The sequence below is a fragment of the Anas platyrhynchos genome, chromosome 3 (genome assembly GCF_047663525.1).
Source record: "Anas platyrhynchos isolate ZD024472 breed Pekin duck chromosome 3, IASCAAS_PekinDuck_T2T, whole genome shotgun sequence".
Lineage (NCBI taxonomy): Eukaryota > Metazoa > Chordata > Aves > Anseriformes > Anatidae > Anas > Anas platyrhynchos.
This window is the reverse complement of record NC_092589.1, coordinates 77450232-77473633: the sequence shown is the minus strand read 5'-3', so window position 1 is coordinate 77473633 and position 23402 is coordinate 77450232. Positions and strand designations below refer to the sequence as shown.

The 23402-nt window shown below is 54.9% G+C and overlaps 1 protein-coding gene across 4 annotated transcripts in view; it reads right to left on the bottom strand.

The window, feature by feature from the left end:
- SIM1 (SIM bHLH transcription factor 1) overlaps positions 1–17102 on the bottom strand; it is a 48955-nt gene extending 31853 nt beyond the window's left edge. Inside the window, exons 1-10 of one of the 4 annotated variants that reach the window (XM_038177515.2) lie at positions 16771–17102; positions 15993–16226; positions 15454–15902; positions 7147–7229; positions 6049–6138; positions 5847–5955; positions 5642–5727; positions 4450–4649; positions 4237–4343; positions 3216–3363 (exon numbers count right to left, since the gene is read on the bottom strand). In XM_038177515.2, the coding sequence (XP_038033443.1) occupies positions 3216–3363; positions 4237–4343; positions 4450–4649; positions 5642–5727; positions 5847–5955; positions 6049–6138; positions 7147–7229; positions 15454–15628 (998 nt within the window). In that variant the 5' untranslated portion in view covers positions 15629–15902; positions 15993–16226; positions 16771–17102. Of the gene's footprint in view, positions 1–3215; positions 3364–4236; positions 4344–4449; positions 4650–5641; positions 5728–5846; positions 5956–6048; positions 6139–7146; positions 7230–7464; positions 8972–15453; positions 16677–16770 lie in introns of those variants that run through there. The other 3 variants (XM_038177516.2, XM_072036160.1, XM_038177517.2) reach the window with 3 other exon arrangements.
- Positions 17103–23402: the final 6300 nt, after the last annotated feature.

Sequence of the window (23402 nt, the reverse complement as noted above, 5' to 3'; positions counted from 1 at the left end):
TCCTCTTGTTGCTCAAATGCCCTTGCCACTGTACCTATTCAGTTCGGTATATATACTTATCAAAAACATTTGTTCTCAATATTAGAATTCACTTTCTCAAAGCTTGGGATTCATGGAAGATGGATATGGCCCTTCTTTTAGTAGGGATCGGCAATTCCTTCTGCACAAACATTTCTCATCCCTTCTGGTTTCCTCACATATATTGCCCAGGGGAGCCAGGCAGATCCAAAGCAAGGCACTGTCGCTCAGCCTGCGCTCAGACGGCTCCTGCAGACCTGGAAGGCCCTTGTGCCACCCAGAATCTGCTCCTTTCCAAAGCATTTCCCGGCTCCTCCCAACAGTGGGAAAGGCTCCTTCTGCCGGGAGCAGCCGAACCGCTCGTGTGGCATTGCCTGCAGGAAGCAGGGGACCAGGGAGTCACCTTCTCAGCGCTCTCAACAACTTGCACGGTATCGGCCAAAGCTTATGACCCCTGTCGTTATTTTCAGCCAAGTTCGCTGAAAAATACCGACATTGCCTGTTTTCAAAGGAACCTCCAGCGAGAAGCATCCTACCTTTCAGGCTCCACCCTGCAGTCCCAAACTTCGCTGTTTCCAAACACTATCTCACACCTCCCTCGCTTTCTCGGATTCCAAACCCGAGGGACGGTATTCATAGGGTCGTCTCCCCTTTTCGCATGGACGTTTTTATTTTTATTCTTTCCTGCAAAGGGCAAGCCCGTGCCCCGCCGCAAGCCGCAGCAGGCGGGGGGCTACTCCCCACCCAGGGTGCCCTGTGCACGGCTGGTCCTGGCCCACTGAAACAAGCCAATGGCGACCCCCAGAAATGCCAGTAGCCGGAGGATTTAAATCGGAATAACGTGCATTAAACGCATTAAAACTTTGCTACAGGACCGTTGCTCGGCCTTCCTGCAGGGGAGCCTACTTCACATCTGATGGAAACGCCAGCTCGCCGGAACCTCTCCTTTTCCCCTGTATTTTCACCACCTACCTGTCTCATCTGATTGACTCCGAAAAGCTCATTAAGCCAATTAACCCGAGCCTAGGTTTTCTTTCAGCATCCCCTGCCCGCTAGCTCTCCCCATCCCGGGTCGCCCATTTCAGAGCTCTCACTTCCACGCTGCCAGCATCCCCTGGGCACGGCAGGGCCTATTCTTCTCCCTTATTTTCCACTGGCCTCGGCTGAAAATAACAGCACAAAAGCGGTGGGGAAGCCAGGAGCATCCCCTGGCCGCAGAAGCAAGTGGGACGCGCCCCCTTCTGCAGCGCCCTGCTGGAGGCGCGGCCGGGCTGGATGCGACCCCGAGGAGCTGCACGACCAAAACGCGGTTTCGTCGCCGCCGGGGTGTCCCTACAGCCCGGTTGCAGCAGCTGGTGACCCGGTGAGGACCTCTCCACGCTTACCGGCTGCCCTTTGGCCCCTGCACCCGAGGGGCACAGGCGGAGCCTCCCGCGGCCGCGCACCGAAGTCGCGCCGCGGCATCGCCTCGTCCTCCGAGGGAAGCCTTGGGAGGGCAAAGGCAGCCCACCTACGCAGGCTGGCTGGACGCAGGGCTAAGTACAGCCTTGACTTTAAGGCCCGTGTACACTCAGGAAAACACAAAGACGCTGCCACCAGCGAAAACACGGGAATTCGGTTTGGGGAGGAGGATCCGCGCTGTTTCCACGGGGGCGCAGGGCTCGGCCACTCGCAACGCGCCCCACAAACCACAGCCCCACAAACTGCGGAGCTGGTGCCCTGCCGGTCACCCCCGCAAGCGGGGGGGCAGGTGGGGCTGGATCCCATCAAGCAGATCCGCTGGGATGTTTCATTGCCATTCGGGTCATCTGAGGCAGAGGGCCGGGATTTATGTTCCCTCTCTCCGCATAAAAGGGGGTGGAAGTGACCGCTAATCTCAGGTGCTCGTAGAAAAACAGGTGGCGCAAAACGGCCCTGGCACATTAGGAATCTTTGGGTTCCTGGCTCCCCAGCGTTACGACACGCCGGCTTCTCTCCCCGCAGTTCCCCCCTCACCTGAAACAAGTGCTGGTCCCTAACTGAGAAAACCAGAGGGGCTGGCACAGGGGGCACGGGCATGCAAGTGTTTGGAACAGCTGGAGGAAAGGTGCCCGTGCCTCTGCTGACCCGCATCCTTGCTGGGAGGATGCCAGGGTGTTACTCCTCCACGCCCCGCATCCTTTTTTAAAGCCAATAAAAGCGATTTACTGAAAGGGGAAACAGCTTACCGGAGAGCTGGCAAACCAGAAGCCCCTGAACGGGAGACCGGGGCCACTGCCACCGTGCGGGGCCGCTTCCCTGGGGGATGCTCGCCCGCAGCTCAGCCACCGACCCCACCGGCACCTGTGCAGGCACTCAGCCCGCCCCGGGTGCAACCGTCCCGCTGCCACGGCCCCGGTTTTGGAAGAGGGGGCGGCCTGACCGGTCCTGCCCCCGCAGGGGGGCTGCAGCGGCGATGCAGCATCGGTGCTGCCGCCAGCACCCAGAGGAGAGGTGTCAATCGCGAGCATAAAGGCTCCAAATCAGTGCCCTCCCTCACCGGGTCTGAGAGTTTCGGTTTAAGCAGCACAGCCAGAGCCCAACCCCACAACCCCAAAATACAAGGAGATGCTTTGAGATATACGGCATCTCAGCATTCTCTCCGATTTTTTTTTTTTTTAAAGTTTAACTGACCCTTCTGGTCACCAACTTTCTTTGTGGTTCACTGTAAGGATCGCTCTCCAAGAACAAAAAAGAAATCTCGGAGCTTTGATAGAGACTCTGGATGAAATTAAGAACTTCAAACCCCAGATTTTTGAAAAGAAAAACAGATGTCCTGTTTGTTGAGTATAAATAACTCCGTACGTGGAAATCTTTTTTTTTTTTTTTTTTACGCTGCATTAAATTTTATTTAATGCTGGGTGCATTTAAACTTTAAAAAAAAAAGGGAGGGGGGGCAGCAAAATATGAGGGTGACAAACCTCTAAATCTTTTCCCCTCCCGAAAGAGAAAGGAAGGGGCAGACGGGAAACCCTTCATCTAGATGAAAGCGTTCAATGTGTTTCCTAGCAGACCTGGCCAGCCTGCTTCGGCCCGGGGTGGGGGGGGGGGGGGGTGGGGGGAGGACTCAGCTTTCGGGGGCTTTGGGAGGTAAGGGGGAGCTCGAAGAGCGGAGGAGAGAGGCAGGTGCCCGCCGCCGGCCCCCGCGCATCTGTGCGCGCCCCGCGGAGCGCACTTACGTGAGGACATAGTTGACGCTGACGATGCAGTGGGGCCGCGACGAGCGGCTGTTGTGCACGATGGTGGCGTAGCTCTGCACCCACACCCAGCCGCCGTGCTTGGCCAGGAAGCGGTAGTATTTGGTGGTCACCTGCCCCTTCACCAGCACTGCGGAGACAAAGCGGGGAGAGCCTCAGAGGGGGGCCCGCAGGCGAGGAGAGGGGCTGGGAAAGGCTTAGCATCGTTAGGGGAGGCGGTGTGGGTGGGCAACCCCCGTGGGCAAGGGTGGTGGAGACCCCCGGGCACCCCCGACCCCGAAGCCGGTCCCTCCGGGTTAGGGGCTCCCTTTCTCCAGGGCTGTGCTGGGAGATCGGTGGAGTAGGGCGAAGGCAGCGGAGGGGTGAGCCCCCTCCCCAAAGTACGGCCGTGGAGATTTAATTCTGTAAATCTGGCTTTGGGTTTTATCTCTTCTCTTTACATTCCCGGTAAAGCAACTTACCGGAAATTAATATCCTTTTTATTCATCTATCCATGTATTAATGTCATCATGATATCAAAATAGAATAAAGAACAGCTCTCCGAATCGGGCTCACTACTGCAGTCAAAATTAGATACACAGATAAGATTTGTGAGACTTGATGGAAGTGGAACAAAAGTATTTGAATTTCGCTGGCATGGCTTCTTTGGAGCAAGAAAAAAGGTTTGTGTTTTTTTTTTTTTTCCTAACCGGAATTTGAAGTGAATTGAACGCCTGAGGTTTGTGCAGGGGAGTTCTTGTTCTACAACTGGGAGCTGAGGAGGGGAAAATCTCTTTCCCAGTTCATCGCTGGTTCCCTCTGTCTCTCTTCTGCCTCCAGCCCTGCGCTCAGTCTCTAGCCACTTGTTTCATTAAAACTTGCTGCAGATTTTGCTTATTCTCCCCTGCAGCGAATCACGTTTCACGTTTCAACCTGGAGGTAAATCCTAACACAACCAAAGCCCTTTTGCAGAGGGAGAAGGCGGGGGGTGAGGGGCAGGGTCTTAACGAGAGCATCTCCTTACGCAAGTGATGTGCACATCGCAGGTGGAAGGTGTCACAGCCGTGGACGTGGTGGTAAAGGGTCTTCTCTATCAAGTCCTGAGGCTCGTAGCCTGTTAGCTCGGCTACCCTGGAGGAGACACAAGCAGCAAACGTCAGTGGGAGAGAGGACAGGAAAGGCCCGGGGGAGAAGAAGAAGGGGTGGGGGAATAGCTGCGAAGTAGCCTCAGCTCTACCTGGAGTCTAAGAAGATGAGCTTCATGTCTAGGCTGGCCCGGAACATGAACATATTGCTGTGAAGCTTGATTTCCGTCACGGCGCTGGGCGGCAGCGAGTGGCCCACGGCAACCAAGCCAACGTTTTGGTAGCAGCCGTCGAAGGGGGACATGTCCAGGCTGTACTGGCGGATCTTCAGGTACCCGCTGCAGTGAATGACCTGCGGGGACACGCGGCCGCTGAGGCGGGGGGGGCTCGGAGCAAACCACCCCTGCCTGGGGGCTCCTGCCCTTCCCCTCTGGCTGCCCGGGGATTTTTCATCCGAAAGTTCAGCGCTGATCTAAGGCCCGTTCGAGTCAACGAGATTTTTTTTTTTTTTCTCCTCCACTGACTTAAGTGGTTTTTGGACCACCTCCTAACTACGCTTTTATTATTCTTCTAAAGAGGAAAGACGCGGAAGTGCCAAGCCAGTTACAACTTTGTAATGAAGAGTGTATGCGTGTGAGAGAAAGGGCTTACATGTGTGCGTATGTCACATGCCTAAGATATGTCTATTACACAGATAGAGCAGGCACGATCCAGAATGCATCTTTGGACGTAGATTTAGGTGTACCTCCTAAATGCATCCTTGCAAATTACTGCTGCGTACTTCCAACCTTACTCTTCTGTTACTAGAGTGTTTCTCCCTGGTGTAATCTTCGCAGATGTTCTACGGGATACCGTGGCCCAACATCTCCTGGCGTTTCGGGTACCCACGGCTCTCTGTCTCTGCGCAGATGGGGCAGAAGCAGTGAGAAGACAGGAGAGCAGGGGCTGTCCCCAGGCAGGAGCCCTGAGCAGAGCTGTGGAAAACACCCGAGCAAAAAGCCCGCGGCTTGGAGAGCTGCCCCTGGCGCTGACGAGCGACACCCAATAAAGAAATAAATACAGGCACGGGTTTTGCGCCGTGTCACCTCACAGCCTTCACGGACAGCTCGGGAACCTCGGTGGCTGTGCGAGGATCATTTAATAATTAAATAAATAAATAAATAAATAAATAAAAATCAACACGGGGAACTCGATCACTTGGTTTTGTGCTTGGAGCTCCTTAACCTGGCCCTCGGAGGGACATCCTGGGTGCGGACCCCAGGGCAGAGCGCCGGGCTGGGGCAGCCCCCGCGGGCAGGGGGTTCAGCCGGGGCAGGGCCGGGCAGTGGCTCCCCGGGCACCCACCTTGTAGCCCCCGCAGGTCAGGCCCGCGTTTCTCTTGGCCAGGACGCACTTCATCCGCAGGAAAAAGGACCTCTCGATCTCGTACTCTGGGAGGGGGAAGGCAGAGGTGCGGTGAGCTGCGTGGGGAGTGAGGGATGCGCGGCCCCGTCCGCAGCCACAAGGGGCGAGGGGGGCTTGCGGATGCGTGGGGTGGGGGGCACTTTACCCTGCACGAAGTGAGAGTGGTAGGGCTGGTGGGCCGTCAGCACGGCGGTCATCTCGTCGTGGTCTGCCGGGTGGATGTACTCGTAAATGCTGTTGCCGGTCAGCTCTACCTGTGAGAGAGGACGAGAAAGGAGGAGGAAGGGTTCGTGGCAGGTACCGCTCACCTCCCGCACGCTCCTCCCGTTTCAGCTCCCCCAGCCTACCTGCGATAAGCCCAGGTGCACCGAGGCGGTCTCCGAGATGTACATGATCTTGCCATCCGGAGCCACGACGAATATGAAACCGTCCAGCGTCTGCAGGAGAGGGTCAGGAGGGAGAGGAACAGGGTTGGGTGCGGATCAACAGGTAGAGAGATCCGCCGATGGATGGAGGGATGAAGACAGAGAGACAGACACATGAAGTATCCGTCCTCCGGGTTTATTCTAGAAAACTCGCATTCCTGTTCAGGCTGTGATTATTCGAAAGAGTTGGAAAGAGACGGGCAAGCCCCAGACAGGAATCCCTCCAAAGTCCTGCGGTACAGCCCACCTGGCATCTAAGCGGGGTTCCCACCTACCCGGTGGCGAATATGTCCACCCGACATATCCTGAACGCTGACACCCCATTTCAAACGCCATGGGGGATTTTATCCCTTGACCATTTCTTAAAGAGACTTTAAACGATCAAGGAGCGTCTAAAACCCTCCCCGGCGCTATTAAGGTCCGTACGGGACAAGAGGATTTGTCAGGCACATTTCGACAGACGTAAACGAGGCTTCTGGGTGAGCCGGGAGCAGAACAGACCCGTCCTATTAAGGACGCGTCAAAGACCACGCAATCCCACCAAATATGCGCGGTTACGCTAACTGCTAACACTCTTGCATCCCTCAGACAGCAGCGAGTTTCCAAAAGCGTCCTACCTGAGCAGCGCTTGTGCTCATTTCTGTGCAGAGCCTCCTGCCCAGCCCAGCCTCCTCCAACCTGCCCCTGCCCCCGCATCACCCTCAAGCTCTGCACGTTGCCGGGATTTGTCACCTTGCTGCTAATTTGGGGAAAAAAATGTGCGCTGTTAACCACTCGCTGCGGACCCTGTGCAGGGCAGACCCGGGCCAAATGATCCAGGGGGACCAAACCACGTCCCCAAAACACCCACGTTCACCCATTCAGTCCCGGCTGTTCGTATTTTAGAGGCACTTTTTTTTTTTTTTTTAAATGAAACACGTGAACAGTTAAAAATTAGTCAAGGTGGCAATTAAAAGCTCAGAAGAGGGAATGATTTCTTTAATCATTAATACCACATGGCTGCCGTTTCCAGACCAGTACCTGCAAAAGATGGGATCCCAGCTCCCGTCCAACATTATCCAGCGGGCTGGTTCGGCTGGAATGGCCCCAGGCTTCCCCGAGTCCTGTTTATTTGAGACACAAAAAAGTAACGTGAGGAGATTCAAAACTGGGTCCTGTTGGCCTGCTGGAGAGGAATTTTTCTTTATTTTTTACTTGATTTCGCTTTAAAACATACGTGCATACAATCTTAAAAAAAAAAAAAAAAAAAAAAAAAAAAGGTAGGCATGATTGCCTTGCACCAAAAAAGCCACTTTTGTGGATGTTGCTCAAGACGTAGTTCCCACTAGAGAAAAATACCTATTTTGAGTTAACGGTGAGGTTCGTTCATAAGACCCAAGGGAAGCAGCGTGCCAGACAAAACGGCTCATTCGGGGCAGCCTTTGGCTGCTGGCAGCCGGCTCCCTGAGCCGCAGGGTGAACGCTTCTCTTCTCCCATCGCCGAAGGGGTCCTGGGCAGCCCCGAGAGCCATTTAAAACGCAAGCAGGGTGTGTGCTGGGGAAAGCCTTTGATGCCGAGAGAAGGATGCGGTTAACGGGGCGCGACAGAGTTGGGGATGAGCGGCTTGGTAGAGCCGGCCGGGCCGGGCTGGGACCCTGGGTGCCGTCCGTGAGGGCTGCGGGCGCTCATTTTGGGAACTGCGCCTTCCCCCAGCTCTGCCCGAGCCCCTTGGTCAAGCGCTTTCCCTTAGAGCTAGCCTCACTCACCCCACCCTAATTAAAGCGCCTTCCACTAAATGCAGCGGGGCTCCACGGCTGTGTCCAGAGGCACCTGCGAGGCGGCCCAGGTGAGGGGGGCGTCCGGCGAAGGGGACCTCTCCCCCAGCAAGCCCCAAGCGCCCCGTCCCGTCCCCTTTCCGTTGTCGGAACGAGCGCTCTGTCCCGCAGCAGCCCGGCGCTGCCTCTCCCCGGCCCTGCCCGCTACTCCAGACGCCGGGAGTTTTCCCGAAGTGAGGGGGGGGGGTAAAACCCCAATGGAAATTACTCCTGCGGAGTAAAACTACGCAGAGGCAATGCCTTTTAACGGCGTTGTCACTGAAATATTGATAAACGGGGCGTCTAAAGCTTTCCACGCTTGCGCCCTGAAGCAAGGGCGAAGAAGCGCTGACACTGCCGGAGGACCCGGGGGTCCCCTCCCGCAGGGCCAGCCCCCCCTTTCCCCGACTGTGTCCCCGCAAACGGGCAAGGCGGCGCCAGCAGGCAGCCCTCTGTATCGAGCGGCCTCACCTCGGCGCTGGCTCTTTGCAGCGCTACCGATTTGCCTCCGAGCCGGGGCATCAGCCCTCGGCCACCCTGCCCGAGCCGCGCGCCCCTCTCCTGCTCGCCTTTCCCCTCTTCTCTCCCTTTCCTTGGCCACCTCCTGCCGGAGGGACAGCCCTCCTCTCCTTGCCTTCCCAGCCCCCAGAAAGCCGGGAGCATCCCTCTGGCCTGGCCCCCGTCCGCGCGTACCCAGAGCCAAGTGCCAGCGGGGAACGGGATCCTTTCCATTAACTCCTCCGCGGCAATTAACGGGGACGCGGCGGCTTCGTCCCGAGCCTCCCAGGTTCCCTCCCAAGTCCCCTGGCCGTGCCTTCCTCCCCAGCGGCTCTGCCGGCCGAGGATACAGCGGGAACCCCGGGGCCACCTCTTCCCACCCGCCTCGAAATCAGCGAGGAGCTGGCAAATGCTCCAGGGAAAGAGGAAAAATAAATGAATAAAATAACGCGAGTGTTTTTTTCCCCCAAGTGCTGTGGGGTTTCCCTGATGGGCAGCCGGATCGCCTCTTGCGAGATTCCCCCCACCCAGAGGGAAATCTGGACGCGAGGTTTCCCTATCCGGGGCTAAATCCTCGCCTCTGATTTCAGTTGCTTATTAATCTAGGTTTACGGCTCTAATTCTTCTTCTTCTAAAAGGGAAAATAACCCGACCTCTGCGGGTTAATGAACAGCTCATCGACATTACAGGTTAACTTCTTTCGGGAACGCGGTTCTTCACGGAGCACTGAGCTCTTCTTTATGCTTCGGGTGGAAAGCTCACGCTGTTCGGCCGCGGCTGTTAATGTTTTATAATTAAACGTTTTCGCTCGTCTACCTGAACCGGCTTTTGGAAATCCTAACGCATGAGACGCTTCTTTGTATTTCCCAGATGTTTCAGCACTTTCAAGCCGGAGACTGTTGCTCTTCACTGCCAAGCCCAGCTCTCCCAAACCTACGGGCTCTCCCGATGCCCTTTAAATACTGTTTTTAAAGATTACGCGAGAAAACCTCTCCATTGATATTCCTCTTTTATTATTTTTTCCCCGTATTCGCTTTAACATCCAATTTCCTTTTACCGAGGGGGCAAACTGCGATATCTCGCACTTGACCTACCGCAGAAAATTCCGCAAATCCTTTGAATGTCTATTTAAAACAAAACAAGGAAATCAGCTCTCCCTTTTGCTTCAGGATTACGCTGGAAACAAGATCTAAAGATTCTCTTGTAATTTGGAGAGCCAACAGAATAATAGGTTTGGAATAGGAACAAGCAGCTTTGTAAGGGAAAGGATAACTAAATCGTTTTTAGGCAAAGGATTTTCCCAGCTAAAGTGGCCGAAGACAAAGCAAAACATAATCTATTTTGGAAGATTTCCAAGATATGCCACATTAACCTTAGCAGATAAAAATTGCTTTCCCCTCCGTCCCCTCCCCCACCAGGGTCTGGTTTATCATATTTACATAAGTAGCCTTAGAAGGGATGTATCTATTATGGATCTAAGGAGCTAGCGAGCTCACATTTCATTTGGAAACAGAGGCGAAGTTTTACTGTTGCTTAATGCCTGATGCATTGTGGAACCATTTCCATTTAAATACCCCCGACCCACGGATTACCTCAATGGACTGGCTGCATGGGCTTTGTAATTTCCTGAAAATGAGATTTCGATTTATAAAACAAGAAACCAATTAGTAACCAAATGAGGCGAAGTAGATCCACTAAAATTGACCTAATCCCACAGGCACCATTTAGGCCAGTTCTTGGCGAATGACTGATGAGCGACCGTCTAGCGTAAAGCTCAAGGCATCATCCAGCTGTGTTATTGCAAGCAGCAAAAATAAATGGATCGAGCTTTCCTTTCGGAACGAGCTTTATACTCTTGACAAAATATAGATTAGAGGCTCCTACCTAACAGCCTCCTCCACTCGAGGATTTTTTTATTTATTTTATTTTTTTCCCCTAAGAAGATAAACAATTTGGGACACGAGGTGTTCACCGTCAGAAGGAAAAAGAAAAAGAAAGAAAATGGAGAAAAAAAAAAAAAAAGAGAGGGGAGAGGGGATAAAAGCAAAGCAACACAAAACCCCCGAGGTGTTTCAGCCAGGCTGGAGCTCAGCTCGCTGACACCACTCTCCTCCCGGCCGCGCACCCCCTGCCCAGCGCCACCCACGGCGGCTCCCACGGCCGCGGTCGCGGCTCCGCGCTGCGGAGGCAGCGTCCTCCCCTCGCCGCTGGGCTGCTCCGAGCCTCAGAGGCGGCAGCCAATGAAGGCTCTGGGTGGTATCGTCCCTACCCAGCGGCGGGACTGTCGCAAGACGCCCCTCTGTCCCGAGCGAGCGGGGAGAGGCTCCTCCGCCGCTGCTGATTTGGCCAAGGCACAGGCGGAGGAAAAGTTGAGGCTGCGGGAGGCCCGGGAGGCTCCGTGGCCCGGGGTTACCGGTCCCTCTCCCAGCATCTGCAGCGCAGGACCAGCCTCGACCCCTTCCTTTGTCTGCCGATAGCGAAGGGGGGTGGGGGGGAGAGAAAGAGGAGGGTCATGCCGGGGCGGGGGGCAGCCAGAAGAGAGCAGCAGCCCCCGGCGGCGGGAAGGATCCGGGGGATCCTTCGCCCCGGAGCCCCTTTCCGCGGCTCCCCGCCGGGGCCGAGGCTCGGGGGGCACCGGGGGGCTCCGCAGAGCGGTCCCGGAGCGGGGCCGACGGCGCGGCCCGGCCGCAGGGCGCTGGGCTCCCCCCGACCCCAAAGGGAGGCAGCGGGGATGGAGGCCAGGAGCCCCCGGCCCCCAGCGCAAAAAGGCAGCGGGGTGCGGTGCGGGGGAATTAGGCTGATTGGATTAAGCGTTTAATTAACCAGCCCGCTACCAGCGCGGCGCGGTGCCATCGCCTATCGCCTAGCCCGGCACCCGGCGGGGCTGATTTCTCAGCTAATTTAGCAGGCGGTGGTTAATGATAACTCGAAATCTCGGCCAAATGAGGCTTCCGTGAAGGAGTGGGTCGCCGTCGGAGGGTTCAGATGCCGCGGAATAAGCGACGTTTAAAAAAAAAAAAAAAAAAAACGCTGCTCGTTTCCAACTGCCTGCGGATGCCATTAGCAAGGTTCTGCGAAGATTTATTATCTCGGTAAATCATGTGTGTTCATTTGAAGCGGAGATAAGTTAGCATCCCGCTTTCTTTATAAAAATAATAATAAGAGGGAGGAAAAGCCCTGTTGACTAAACAAACAACACGATTAAGAAAACGGCACTGGAAAATAATGCCGGGGCGGATTCGCTGCTCCAGCAAGAAAGAGCAGCGCTTTGGCACACGCAAGGTAATGGAACCACGCTCTGAAATGCAAACAAACGGGGCCGTGCCCAAACTGGGAAAAAAAAAAAAAAAAAAAAAAGGAAATTTTCTAGCGCCAAATATTTGCTCGGCTCTACGGAAGATAAAAGTTCGTGTATTCCGAAAAAAATAAAAACAAAAAATGGGGGAAAAAGGGTTTCCACTTGCAAACTCCCACTATTTATACACAAGCTGAGAAAATCCTCCGATTCTACAACGGCCGCATGTTTCTAAGAAGGGATAGGATGTTTCTAAAGAAAATATGGTTTTATCCACTCATAAATCTGCTTTTTTTTTTTTTTTTTTTTTTTTTCCCCAACTATCATGGTAGGAGTTTAGTTCTGCACTTCACTTTTTAAATTCACATCAAAACTGGAATTAAACGCGGGAAGGCAGCAGGGAGTGCAAACTGCAGCTTAAATGAGAAAAACTTCTGTAAGAAAATAAACACTGAAACCTAATGCTCAATCATTTCCCTTAGCAGTAGGAAAAACAGCATTAAATCACCTATCCACGTGGGAAACGGATTATTTTTTTTCTTGCTCGTCTCTTCCCCCTTTAAAATAAAACAAGATTGAGGGTTTCGATATTGAAATGTTAACCATCACGAGTCGGCGAAAGTTTATGTAAACGCAGCCCCTGCTTTTGTCTGGAAAATCAAAACGCCGCTCTGCGCGGAAACGATCTGTGTCCGATAGGACAGAAATGGCAAAAGGTCCTTTTCCCTGCCTGTTCGTGTGAGGGGAATGGGACCATGGAAATATTCCTTAATTTAGAAATCTATGCATGTGTATTGCGCCACTTTTTTTTTTTTTTTTCGTTTTTACTTTTGGATCTAGTAAAGGATTAGCCCTAGTCAGAGCGACCGCATCTTATCTGAGAAAAAAATATTTTATCCCCCGGATCATTTTCCATCAGTTTTTGACGCTACGTTAGTTCGTTAGATACCTTAGCTGTTTAATGTTAAATTTAGTTTTTGTTTGTTTGTTTGTTTTTTATGACTGCTAACTCAAGACTGAATTTATTAGAAAGTACTCTTTAAAACAAAACACAACAACTCTTCCCTTCCCTATGGTTCTCAGCAATCCAGCAGACCTCCAGCCTTCCCAAAGCTGATAATCCTGAATCACTCCGTGTCTCGCCGGCTCCCTCCTCTTTTAACGAGTTTTAGCACCAAAACGACGGCAGCTACCTGAGCCCCTGCGCGCTTTTCTCCTTCACCTGGAGGCTCGGCGAGGGGGAGCGCAGCCCCCGGCCCCGCGCACCTCCTAATTCCGCATCCCCGCACCAAAGCTGCTCAGGGCCCCGGGGTCGTGCCCTGCTTCCCGGCAGCGGGGCGGAAAGCTGGCGGTGGCCGCGGCATCGCAAATCTCCGCTTTCCAAGGTGCTCCCGGCATCTGCCGAGGGAGCCTTCGCAGCGCTCCTTCCCCCGGTGCCCAGCCCCGCCTGTGCGCCCCGGTGAGAGGCGCCTGTCCTGCTGGACTTGGGGTACACCCGGCCTCCCTGGGAGGGCGGCTGGAAGGGGAGGCACACCGAGCTCCCCAGACTCCTGCTGCCGGCCTCCAGGCCTTCAGCCGGCCCCCGGGGTCTGTCCCAGCGCCTGCAGAGCTTTTCTCCCCAGGGAAAACCGAGCCAGAGCCCCCCCTCCTGCTTCGTCCTCCCCGCTTCCAGCCCCGGCCTCCCTCTTCCTGCAAGGTTTCTGCTGCGGGTGGGTGGTTTTCCTGGCTGCCTCCACCTCTCCTTTCCTGAGAAAGGTGCTGGGAAACCACCCCACCCCTCCCGGCCCCTGTGCCACCACGGACGGACACACGGACAGACAGGGGCCGGCCGCGCACCCCACTCCGCACCTTCGCGGAGCCCCGGCGGGACGAGCCCCTGGGTGCCCGCCTGCCGCCGTCGTTTTTAACGCGCAGCTTCCCTTTAATCGGGCTCCGGAGGCTTCGCTGCCTCCAAAACCCTGCCGAGCCTCCTCCTCCTCCGTCTCTTGGCTCAAATTAGCATCTGCTGCGGCCGGCAGCGGCCCCGGCCCCGGCGCACTTCGCCACACGGTTCCCCAGGGCATTGAAGCATCCTGCGCTGCCACCGAGGGACGGGGCTCGGCTATTCTTCTCTTCCCGTGATTACTCCCAGCCTACAAGCAACACCATATGCTTCTTCTGATCAAACAGCCCGCTACATAGGCGCCAGTAATTGACGAGACCTGCTCGAAATCACGCAGAAAGGTAGCCCACTGAGACTGCAGGAGCTGACAAATCAGTGCTAATAATCCTTTTAGGAACAGCGTGGGCAGCCGAGTTTGCAATGGCTTTATTTTTATAAAGTATGCGTTGACAGTATAAAGGACAACTCGGGCTGCTTTTAGGCAGAGGGCTGCCTCGCGTAATGATCTTCAGGGAGGCAGATCACATAGAATAGCAACGTGTTTTGACGAAGGTTTTAATTTTTTTATTTTAAGCTTTCGGGTGTTACGGCTTTCATTTACCCCCTTCTCTGGGTCTAAGTTACTCGGAGATGCGGAACACTGCTTAAAGAAATTACTGCGAGATGCACTCTGTTGGAAATGACTGCTACGGACTCCGGCTCTGAGGGTTCACACGTAGCGGTGGGGGTACCTCCCCCCAAAGCCCCGATTGAATATTAACCTTTAAAAAGTACAACGAAGACCACTAGTTCACCGACTTCGTCGGGATAAAACCCCAGCCAAACAAACAAATCAAACCCAAGGCGGGTCGTGTACCCACTCTGGATTAGCACAACACAAACCGACAGACAGACCGACTGACACACAGACCCGACGGAAAAGGCAGAGCCCGTTTCTCATGTACCCACGCTTTTCAACGACAGATGTGGAGAATTTTGTTACCAGAAGGGAAAGAAAACAAAACAAACCGAACCAAACCTCTCACTGCTTTGCCTCTCCGGCAGACGATACCCCAACCCAAATAAAAGGTTTTCCAAACATTTCCCCACTCTTTTTTCCTACACCTCACACAAACTGCAGACAGAGAACAGGGACAGAACCCTCCTAGCTTTCCTGCGCCGTTTGCTGTCCCCAGCAGCCTCCCGGACGCCCCGAGGGGGCGGCTTTGTCCCCCCCACCCTGCCCCACAGGCTGGGGCTCTTGGGGCTCGGTTCGCTGCTGCTGTCCCAGCGCCCAGGCCCGGGCTCGGCCCCACTGTTTGCACTGTGAGGGGTTACGGCCGAGAACAAAACTTCTGCTACGAGTTTCCGAGGTCCTCGGACTGGCCACGATGCGACCCGGTGCGCTTGGCTTATTTATTTGGGTTGTGTGCGAGCACGGCCGTGTGCATGTGCCGTACCTGTAAGGCGTACCTTGCTCGGGACTTGAGCTAAGGCTTTAGGACTTTGCATAGACTTATGTAAATATTTACCCATATATTAACTCCCCCCACGGTATAGCTATAAATAGGGGTGAATCGTCCCCTCTTTTCCCATGCACTGCTGCGCGGGGGATGCCCATCCACAGGCGGGGAAAAGAAACTCCTGTTTGCTTTAGTAGCACACGCAGCAGAGCTCGGTGCCTCGAGGTGTTGACAAAAGCCCCGTTAAGTCCCCGACCAAATCTGTCACATGAACTGAAGCGAAAGTACTCACGACAGAGAAAAGTGGCAGCGGAGAGCACCCTGCCTCCAAGCACACGACCCGATGCAGTTTACTTAAAAGCAAGCAACACCTGGATCGGAGTGGAAATAGAGGCGAATTAGGCATTCCCACCTACCTTCTGGAAAAACCACCCTCATTTTTAAATAGCTGGTGGTGAGCCTGATTATGGATGCTTTGTCCAGCTGAGAGGTGATAGCTGAGGGCAAGGGCAGTAATTTAGCCAGTTCATAAAATTCACTGTTTTCTTTCTCCCGCCTAGTCCGGGCAGCATTTTTGGACTTCTCTTTCATCGTGTTTTTTTCCCCCTTCCTTCCTACAATTTAAGCTCCAGAGATTCATCCAAAGGTGGAGGGAAAACTTTCAGCTGCAATTCATCTCTCCGAAGCATCAGGCAGGGATCGCGAGCGCGGCCATCGCTCTGAGAAATCGTTCGCGTAAAAATGAAAACAAGTGTCGAAGACCAGAGAGGTGTTCTTAAAAAAAAAAGAACAAATATTCTCTGAAAAGCAGAGTCAATCGGAAGGGAAAGGCATTTATCCAATGCAGCTCAGAGACTCCAAGCAACTGCAGGAGGGGAAAAAAAAAAAAAAAAAAGCTAAAAGCTTGCGGCACCACGCAGCAACCAAATGAGGTATTTCTGGCCTTTTCTCCTACTCGTCGCGGACAGCATAGCTCCTCGGAAGAGGGTCATAATAATCCCGTTTCTCCCCGTGATCCGCCGCCGGTCCGAGGCCGAGATGCGCGGCCGGGGGCTGCCTCCGCGGGCGCTGGGCACCGTCCTGGGAGCCTCTGCGGAGCCCACGGCGGTGCTGGGGTGAGCGCGCCCTTACCCGGCGCCGCAGCCTCCGGAAAGCACAACCGACAGCCAGCCGCCGGCGGGTGTAGCACCTTCTCCCACCAGAGGGGAGAGAAAGAAAGAAAGAAAAGGAGAAAAGAAAAAAAAAAAAGTCTGTTTTCACGTCTAGCGCGCCTGCCGAGGACCCTTCCCCGCACTCTCCTCCCACACCCAGCCCAGGTGGGCACCTGGCGGCCGCAGCGGGGACACCCGGGGGCAGCGGCTGCGGGCGGGGCTGGCCGGGCACCACGGGCTCCCGCTGCCAATCTGACGGTATTTCTTCCCCCTTGATTCCTTTTTATTATTACAATTATTAATATTATTTGAAACCCTCACGCTCCGGCCGGGCTCTGCCCGCTGCCCAAAAGCAGACTGGCTCTGCTCGGCCCCGAGCAATCCTTCCCATTATTACTGTTATTATCATCATCATTATTATTATTATTATTTTGGGGTGGCTGTTATAATCATTTTTCTCTGTCCTTTCCCTCCGTCCGTGCGTGGCGGGGAGCGCCCCAAAGCCTGGTCCCGCAACATCCCTGCGGCTCCTGGCCGGGGGGGGGCTGCAGCGTGGCTGGGTCGTGCTCCTCTGTCACCTACCTTGAGTCCCCGAGCTCGGCGGCCCGCGGAGAGCTCTCCCGGGGCGAGGAGCCCAACTCTTTAATTGGCTCATTAAGAGCGGGGGGGGGGGAGGCTGGGGTGGGGTGGGGGGGGGAGAGGGGGGAAGTTTGCGCCTCTCGGGGCTGCTCACACCGGCGGGCGGACGGGCATGGCCGCCGCCCCGTCCCCTTTATCAGCGCTCGGGCTGTGCCTCTGGCGGGCTGGGTGGGGGTGGTGTTAATGAAGGAGCCCTAATTTGCGGCCGAGGAGCGCCTGACAACTTCTTTACGCCCCAAAGCCTCGCCGCGCAACTTCGGCTCTCCCCCGGCCGCGGGCCGAGCCCGCCCCTTAATGCCACTCACGGGCCCGCCTCGCCGCCCATTGGCCGCCGCCGCCCCGCGCCCGGACGCCCATTGGTGGGGGGAGCGGTGACGTCACCGCGCCGCGGCCGCACCCCCCTCCCCGATCACCCGTGCGCGGGGCCGGGCCGGCCGCGCCCGCCCTCTGACCCCGCGGGGGCGCGGAGGGAAGGGGGGGGGGGGACGCGCGCGGGGCGCGCTCCCGCACGCAGCCCCTCGCTCACCCCCCGGCGTGTGCCGGCCCACGCAGCGCCTGGCGGCCGTGGGGGGGGTGGGGGGTGGGGGAGAAAATGCGGATTTTGGGGTAAAAAAAGATGAATTCGGGGTTAAAGAGATGGATTTGGGGGGTAAAAAGATGGATTTGGGGCTCTTGGGTTGAGTTTGTTGAGGTTTGGTGTTTCTGGGGGGTTCTCGCCCACCCCGCCCCGTGAACGTGCTCGAGGAAATCAGCAGCGGCCCCGGCCCCTGCCCCCTTGAGCACATTCGGGATTGAGATCAGCCCGGGGGATGCGCTGAGCCCAGTCCGGTGCTGGGGGTTAATGTGAGGACGGGGGTGTGTTTGTTAGAAATCTTCCCGATAGACGGGGAAAAAATCCCAGAAACTGGGAAAAAAAAAAAATAAAAAATAAATTAAAAAAACAGCCCTCAAGCCATCTCAAGCACCAGGAGACGGAAGCTTTTCAAAAGTGGATGCGGAGCTCGGGGGTTTCTTTCCCGGGGAGCGAGGCTACTCCTAATCTCGCCGGTCCCCTGAAAAAAGGCAGGCGCGGCTCCAGCTGAAGGAGATAGAGCAGGAGAACAGCCCTGGGGGGGCTCAGAGGGGCCGGGGAGCCTTCCCTAAAACCAGAAGGGACGCCTGAAATTTCGCCTGGCGTGCCTGCCAAGACGGTCGGTGCAAGAGTCCGGCTAAGATAGTTGCTCAGAATTAAATCGCGCTGGCAGGCAGCCGTCGAAATGTTTCGAGGAAGACGAGACGTCCTTGGTTTAGGAAAGAACAAAAAATGTCAACAAAATCGCCTTTGAAACACCCCCCTCCCCGTGCCTTTCGCCCCACTGGCAGGGGCAGCCTGCCTGTCATCTCGCTTCGCCCTTCGGTGGAAAACCTTCCCCGCGGTCACCGGGGGGAACAGGGGCACCACGGGGGGAAGCGTTCAGCAGCTCCTCCGTCATTTAGTCAAGGTTAAAAAAAAATGAAAAGAAAGAAAGAAAAATAGACGAGAAAAAGGGGGGAAATAGCACCCTTCCTGCGCCCCCAAGGTATGTTTTAAAACGCTCGCTGCTCCAGGGGAAGGTGACTCGGAGTTTTCTAAAGCTTTACTGAGTGCCACTGCTGTCAGGTGCAAAGAGGGCTTGGGGGGGGGGGAGAAAACTCATCCTGGTTCTGGTTTCCATTTGAGGTAGCTGTCTGGCTGAGCGGCTCTGACGTCTCCTGGAGGGTATTCGGACATATGGGTAACAACTGGGCTGACGCCGCCAGGTAGCTCACGGCGTGTTTGTCAGCACAAAACGTCTTTTCTAACTCTTGGTTTGGGGGAAAGGCAAAAAATAAAATAAAATGGGGGGGTAAATGAGCTGCACGCACTTCTGCCCCTCCGCAGGAGCTCGGCGAGGGCAACGTCGGGTCCCGCAGCTTTGCGGGGACGGGGTGCCACAGAGGCTCGGCTCCCCAAGGCAGTCGGGCTGAGCACGGCCCGGCTCACTGCCTCGCACCCCCCTTAGCACCGGGGCAGCCCCCGACAGCTCTCGGGGGGCAGTTTCGGAGCGGCCGGGAAGCCGGGCCGATCCGCAGCCACCGGCTTCGTTGTCCTCAGCCAGTCGCTGGTGATAGCGGGGGAGCGACCAAGCCGGAACGCGGTTCGTGCTCAGAAAGCCGGAGCTGTGAGATGGGGAGGCTGAGGGCAAAACGAGGCAAGGGAAGGAGCCGGGCTTCCAGCTGCACGCCGTGGGGAGCTGTGCAGCCAGGCGCAGCGTGCAGCATGCGTGCGTGTGGGGAGAGAGGGGGAGCGCTCCGCAAATCAAAGCGGGAGGAAAAAAAAAAAAAAAAAGAAAAGAAATAAAAGCCCTACTGGGTCATTTCCCTATAGGACAAATCCGATCCAGTCTCCTCTCCAGCACATTTCTGGCGTGGTTTGGTCTATTTAATGGTTTGTGAATTTGGACGCGATTACCCCCCTAAGGAATAAGGTGGCCACCACTCCGTAGGCAGAGAGGTCTGTAAAGTGCTGGGACACTGCCTATACGCTGCTCTCTTGCTAGCCTTTTATAAAGGTAACTACCAGCGGTCTAACCGTGCAGGTCAACCTCACGATTGCTTAAAAAAAAAAAAAAGCCGGCCTGGTATTACGTGCGGGCGGATTTCGAGACATCAGACCTCCCTGCACTTGGTCCGGGCAAGCAGGCAGGACCCGACCTCGCACAGACCTTCACGGTCAAAGAGCGCACACCAAAACTCGGCTGTCCTTAAACGAGACGAGTTTCCTTTTCCCGAGCTGCACACCCCCGGGGGTGCTTGCGCTTCCGTGCCCGCCTCACGGCTGAGACCCTTGATAAGGGACCGGTAACTTCAGCTGCGAGCCCCGAGGTACCCTGGTGAGCTGCTGTGTGAGGTGAATTCTCCTCCGTGCCCTAATCGGGGCGATATTGACGTGAATACACACGGCACACGCACTGTGAGACGGTCCAGAAGCAATTAATGTGTTTTAACTGATCTAGACCTTAACCTCCCAGACCCACGCCGTGCTCTAGGTGCTTTATTCCTCCCCTTGCTAATGGTATTAGGATGTTATTAGGGGAAGCAGGGCGACGAGAAAGCGGATTCTCCAACCAAACGCAGGAAATAGTTAACAGACCCTCGGATATAAGCGATCCCGAACGCATCTCCCACAAATAATCACCGAAATACTGCAGAATTGGAGCAAACGACCACCAGCACAGCACGGCTGCTGGTCGCTCTCGGTAACTTTCAGACAGTTTTAGGCTTTGTGTCGTCGGACTTTTTAAGCGATGCTTTCGGGAGGGCACTCTGCTTGGCCATGCACTCCTCTCAATTTTCTTGGCTTTGGCGTAAATGTAACAAGATGATTTATATTCATATTTATTTTTTTTTCCAGCGGTGTCAAAGGTCAGTGCCTTTTAGCCCTTATCTTATTGAATACACTCTTGATAATGATCGGAAACCGAGATATCTTACCGGGACGTAAGGCAGCGAAAGAAAACACGAAGAAACGGTGGAAGAAATCAGCCTTATGGTAAATAACAATTACTCTCGGGCACTTTTTTCTTTTTCTATTTTCCCAAAGAAGCCCGGGAACGCCAGCATCGAGCTGAAACGCCCGTATAAGGGCTGAGGGGTTCGGGACGGGCACGGGAACGAACTTGGAAGAAACGACAAACTTGAAGAAGCCAAAAAAAAATTTATTTATTTATTTATTTATTTATTTATTTATTTTAGTTTTGGCGGGCGTACAGTGCTCACAGACACAAACCTAACCAGACCCGTAACCACAAACAGGTAGGAGCCCGAAACAAATCAAGCTCCTACGCTAAGCTCCTCCCGGGCCCCACCGCCTCTCCCTCACGGCTGCCCCTCACGGAGCTCCCGCCGTGACGCCCCCCTCCCTTCCCCTCCCTTCCCCTCCTCTCCCCTCCCCTCCCACTCCCCCACGCGCGCGACGCCAACGGCCGCCCGCCAACGGCCGCCTCGCCCCACGCGCCGCGCCCGCCGCCGGCACGAGCGCGGGAAACGGCGCCTCAGCGCCCGCCCCGCCCCCACCCTTCCCCACAGCGCCGCCGCCTCCCGCGCGGGGGCGCGGGCGCGGGCACGCGCGGGGGCGCGCGCAGGCGGCGCCGTGTGGCGCTCGGAGCGCCCCCTGTGGCGTGGGGCTGCTCCCCCTTCTTCTCCCCCCCCCCAATTATTCTGGTTGCTGTTCTGGACGCCCACTGCCTCAGGTGGCCACGCCGCCGAGGCTCCTCCAGCCCCTCGCTATCGCGCAGAGCTCCCTCGCCGAGGCCTGGCTTTCATTAGCTGAGCAGTTATTTCATGAGTCGGGGAGAGCCTGTCAGCAGAAGCCTGTCCGAATTTCAGCACCCCAAAGAGTAATGCTGAGGAATAGTGGGGCCCGCTGCACGGCCCCTGCTTACAGTCAGCCCCGTAATTAAGAGGTCAAGGGCAGGCGTGTATCTCCGCTTGGGTTTCGAGGAGCAGCTCAGCCCACCTCGAGGACACGCCGTGCTCCGGCATAGCGCACGCAGTTCCAGATGAGATCTGTAGCCCGGGGAGCCTCTGCTGTGCTAAAGCTCTGTCTCCAGCCTCCCCTCACCTCACTTGGTGAGGCCAAGGCAGAGGGCTGCGGGGCAGTGTACCTGGTACCACGTGCACTCCATGTGCTTTACGAGCACCGGGATGTTGGCAGCTGTGTGCTGCGATGGAAGTATTCCCCACGTGGAGTTTAATAGGAGCTGTGTTTGTTTTGGTCTCGTACCTGTTTGTGGTTATGACAGTGATTAATTTCATGTCTGCAAGCATTATACACCAAGCCCTGTTGCTAAACGTTTTCTGAATTATTTGGGTGCTCTACAAGCCTGTCTCTACTCATCTGCATCACCCACGTGGTGAATAGATGCCCAATGGCCACTGCAGTATGCACTGAGTCTGCTACTGTTCTCTTTAGTAGTAATACAGAGGAGGTGATGCCTCTCAGGAAAACACTGTGGGATCAATTGCATATATGGGAAAGGGGCACAGGGAAACAGCGCCAGACTTGTAAGCTTGAATCCCGTTTTAACCTATTTCAGACAAAGCTAAATCTGTTGCTGTGGGTGTTTCCCAAGGCTTGGCCCCTGGCTTTTTTTTTTTTTTTTTTCCATTTAGGTTTCGCCTCACTGTTGAAATGCTTTGTCTAACCCCTGAATTCTGACTATTCTTCACTGATGGCAGGACTCTTATTTACATAATGTGACAACTGGGTGTAACCAGCTGAAACTAGAGCCAATTAAGAGACAGTTTCCCCACAGTGCCTCTCCTGAGAAGCTGCTACAAGACCACTACTTGCAGTAGGAGGGAGGAAGCTCCAAGGCTTGTTTGCTTCATGTAATTCCTCTCAGATATAGCTGTGAGATGAGCAGAGAATCACAATTTCTTAGGTCTGCTGATAGTTCAGTGATGATACATTTTTGAAACATGCCAAAACCTTAGGATCTGCTGGAGTCTGTTTTTAATTTTGGCTTTGGCACAACATGCTGTTGGTACATGACTAAAGCCAGCCACTTGTCAGAGCAGCCATCTGGCCATAGACTTTGCTGATCAGGACATGGCTTGACCTTGGTCCTGCCTTGCCCCCATGGACTTTCCTGATGACATGGGCTCTGGCCTGACCCCAGCTGCCACCCCTGCATCAGCCCCAGCTCTCCTTGCTAAGGTAGTGTGGGGTGAGCCCTGCCGTAGCAGCTTGCTGGCCCATCTCCACAGCCCCAGTCCTTGTGGTTTCCGGACACTGGGCTGCTTCTGCTCCTTGCAGGGCGGCAATGACCTTCTACTTTCCCTCCAGTGCAAAGGGTTCTCTGTCCTAGCCTTCTCCTATGTGCTCTTTTGCATTTCAAAAGTAGTGCCTGTCCCAGAAACCGCAGCATGCTGGGGAGCTTCCTGGGAGGTACCACAGACTTCTGCATGCATGCAGGAGTCTACTTGCAGTTATAGGATCTTAGAAAATACCGTGGCTGAGAGGGAAGGCTGGCATATGGCACAGAGCTTGCTCTGATTTCCTGGCAGGAACAAAACTTCTCAGCTGAAGAGACATAAATAACGGCCAGAAGCTGATGTTGAAGAAATGTAATTAACAGTCAGAAGCTTGACTCTTGTTCTGTAGTTGAGTAGTACCTACAGGTATCTTCTACACATACAAGTAACTTAAGGTAGAATAAAGAAAAGATAGATTATGGGGGCCTGCTGCGAAATGGGGTGGGTGTCCTGATGCCAAAGTATACAGAGAAGGCAGAGTTACCGAATGCCATCTTTGATAAGGCCAGCCCTCAGGAAGCTCAGACCCTGGAGACAAAAGAGAAAGTCTGGAGAAAGGAAGACTTCCCCTCAGTTGAGAAGGATCATGTTAGAGATCATCTATACAAACTTGACACCCACAAGTCCACAGGCCCTGATGGGATGCACTAATGGGTGCAGAGGGAGCTGGCAGATGTTGTTGCTAGGCCACTCCCCACCATCTCTAAATGGTCATAAAGAACAGGAGAGGTGCCTGAGGACTGGAAGAAAGCCAGTGT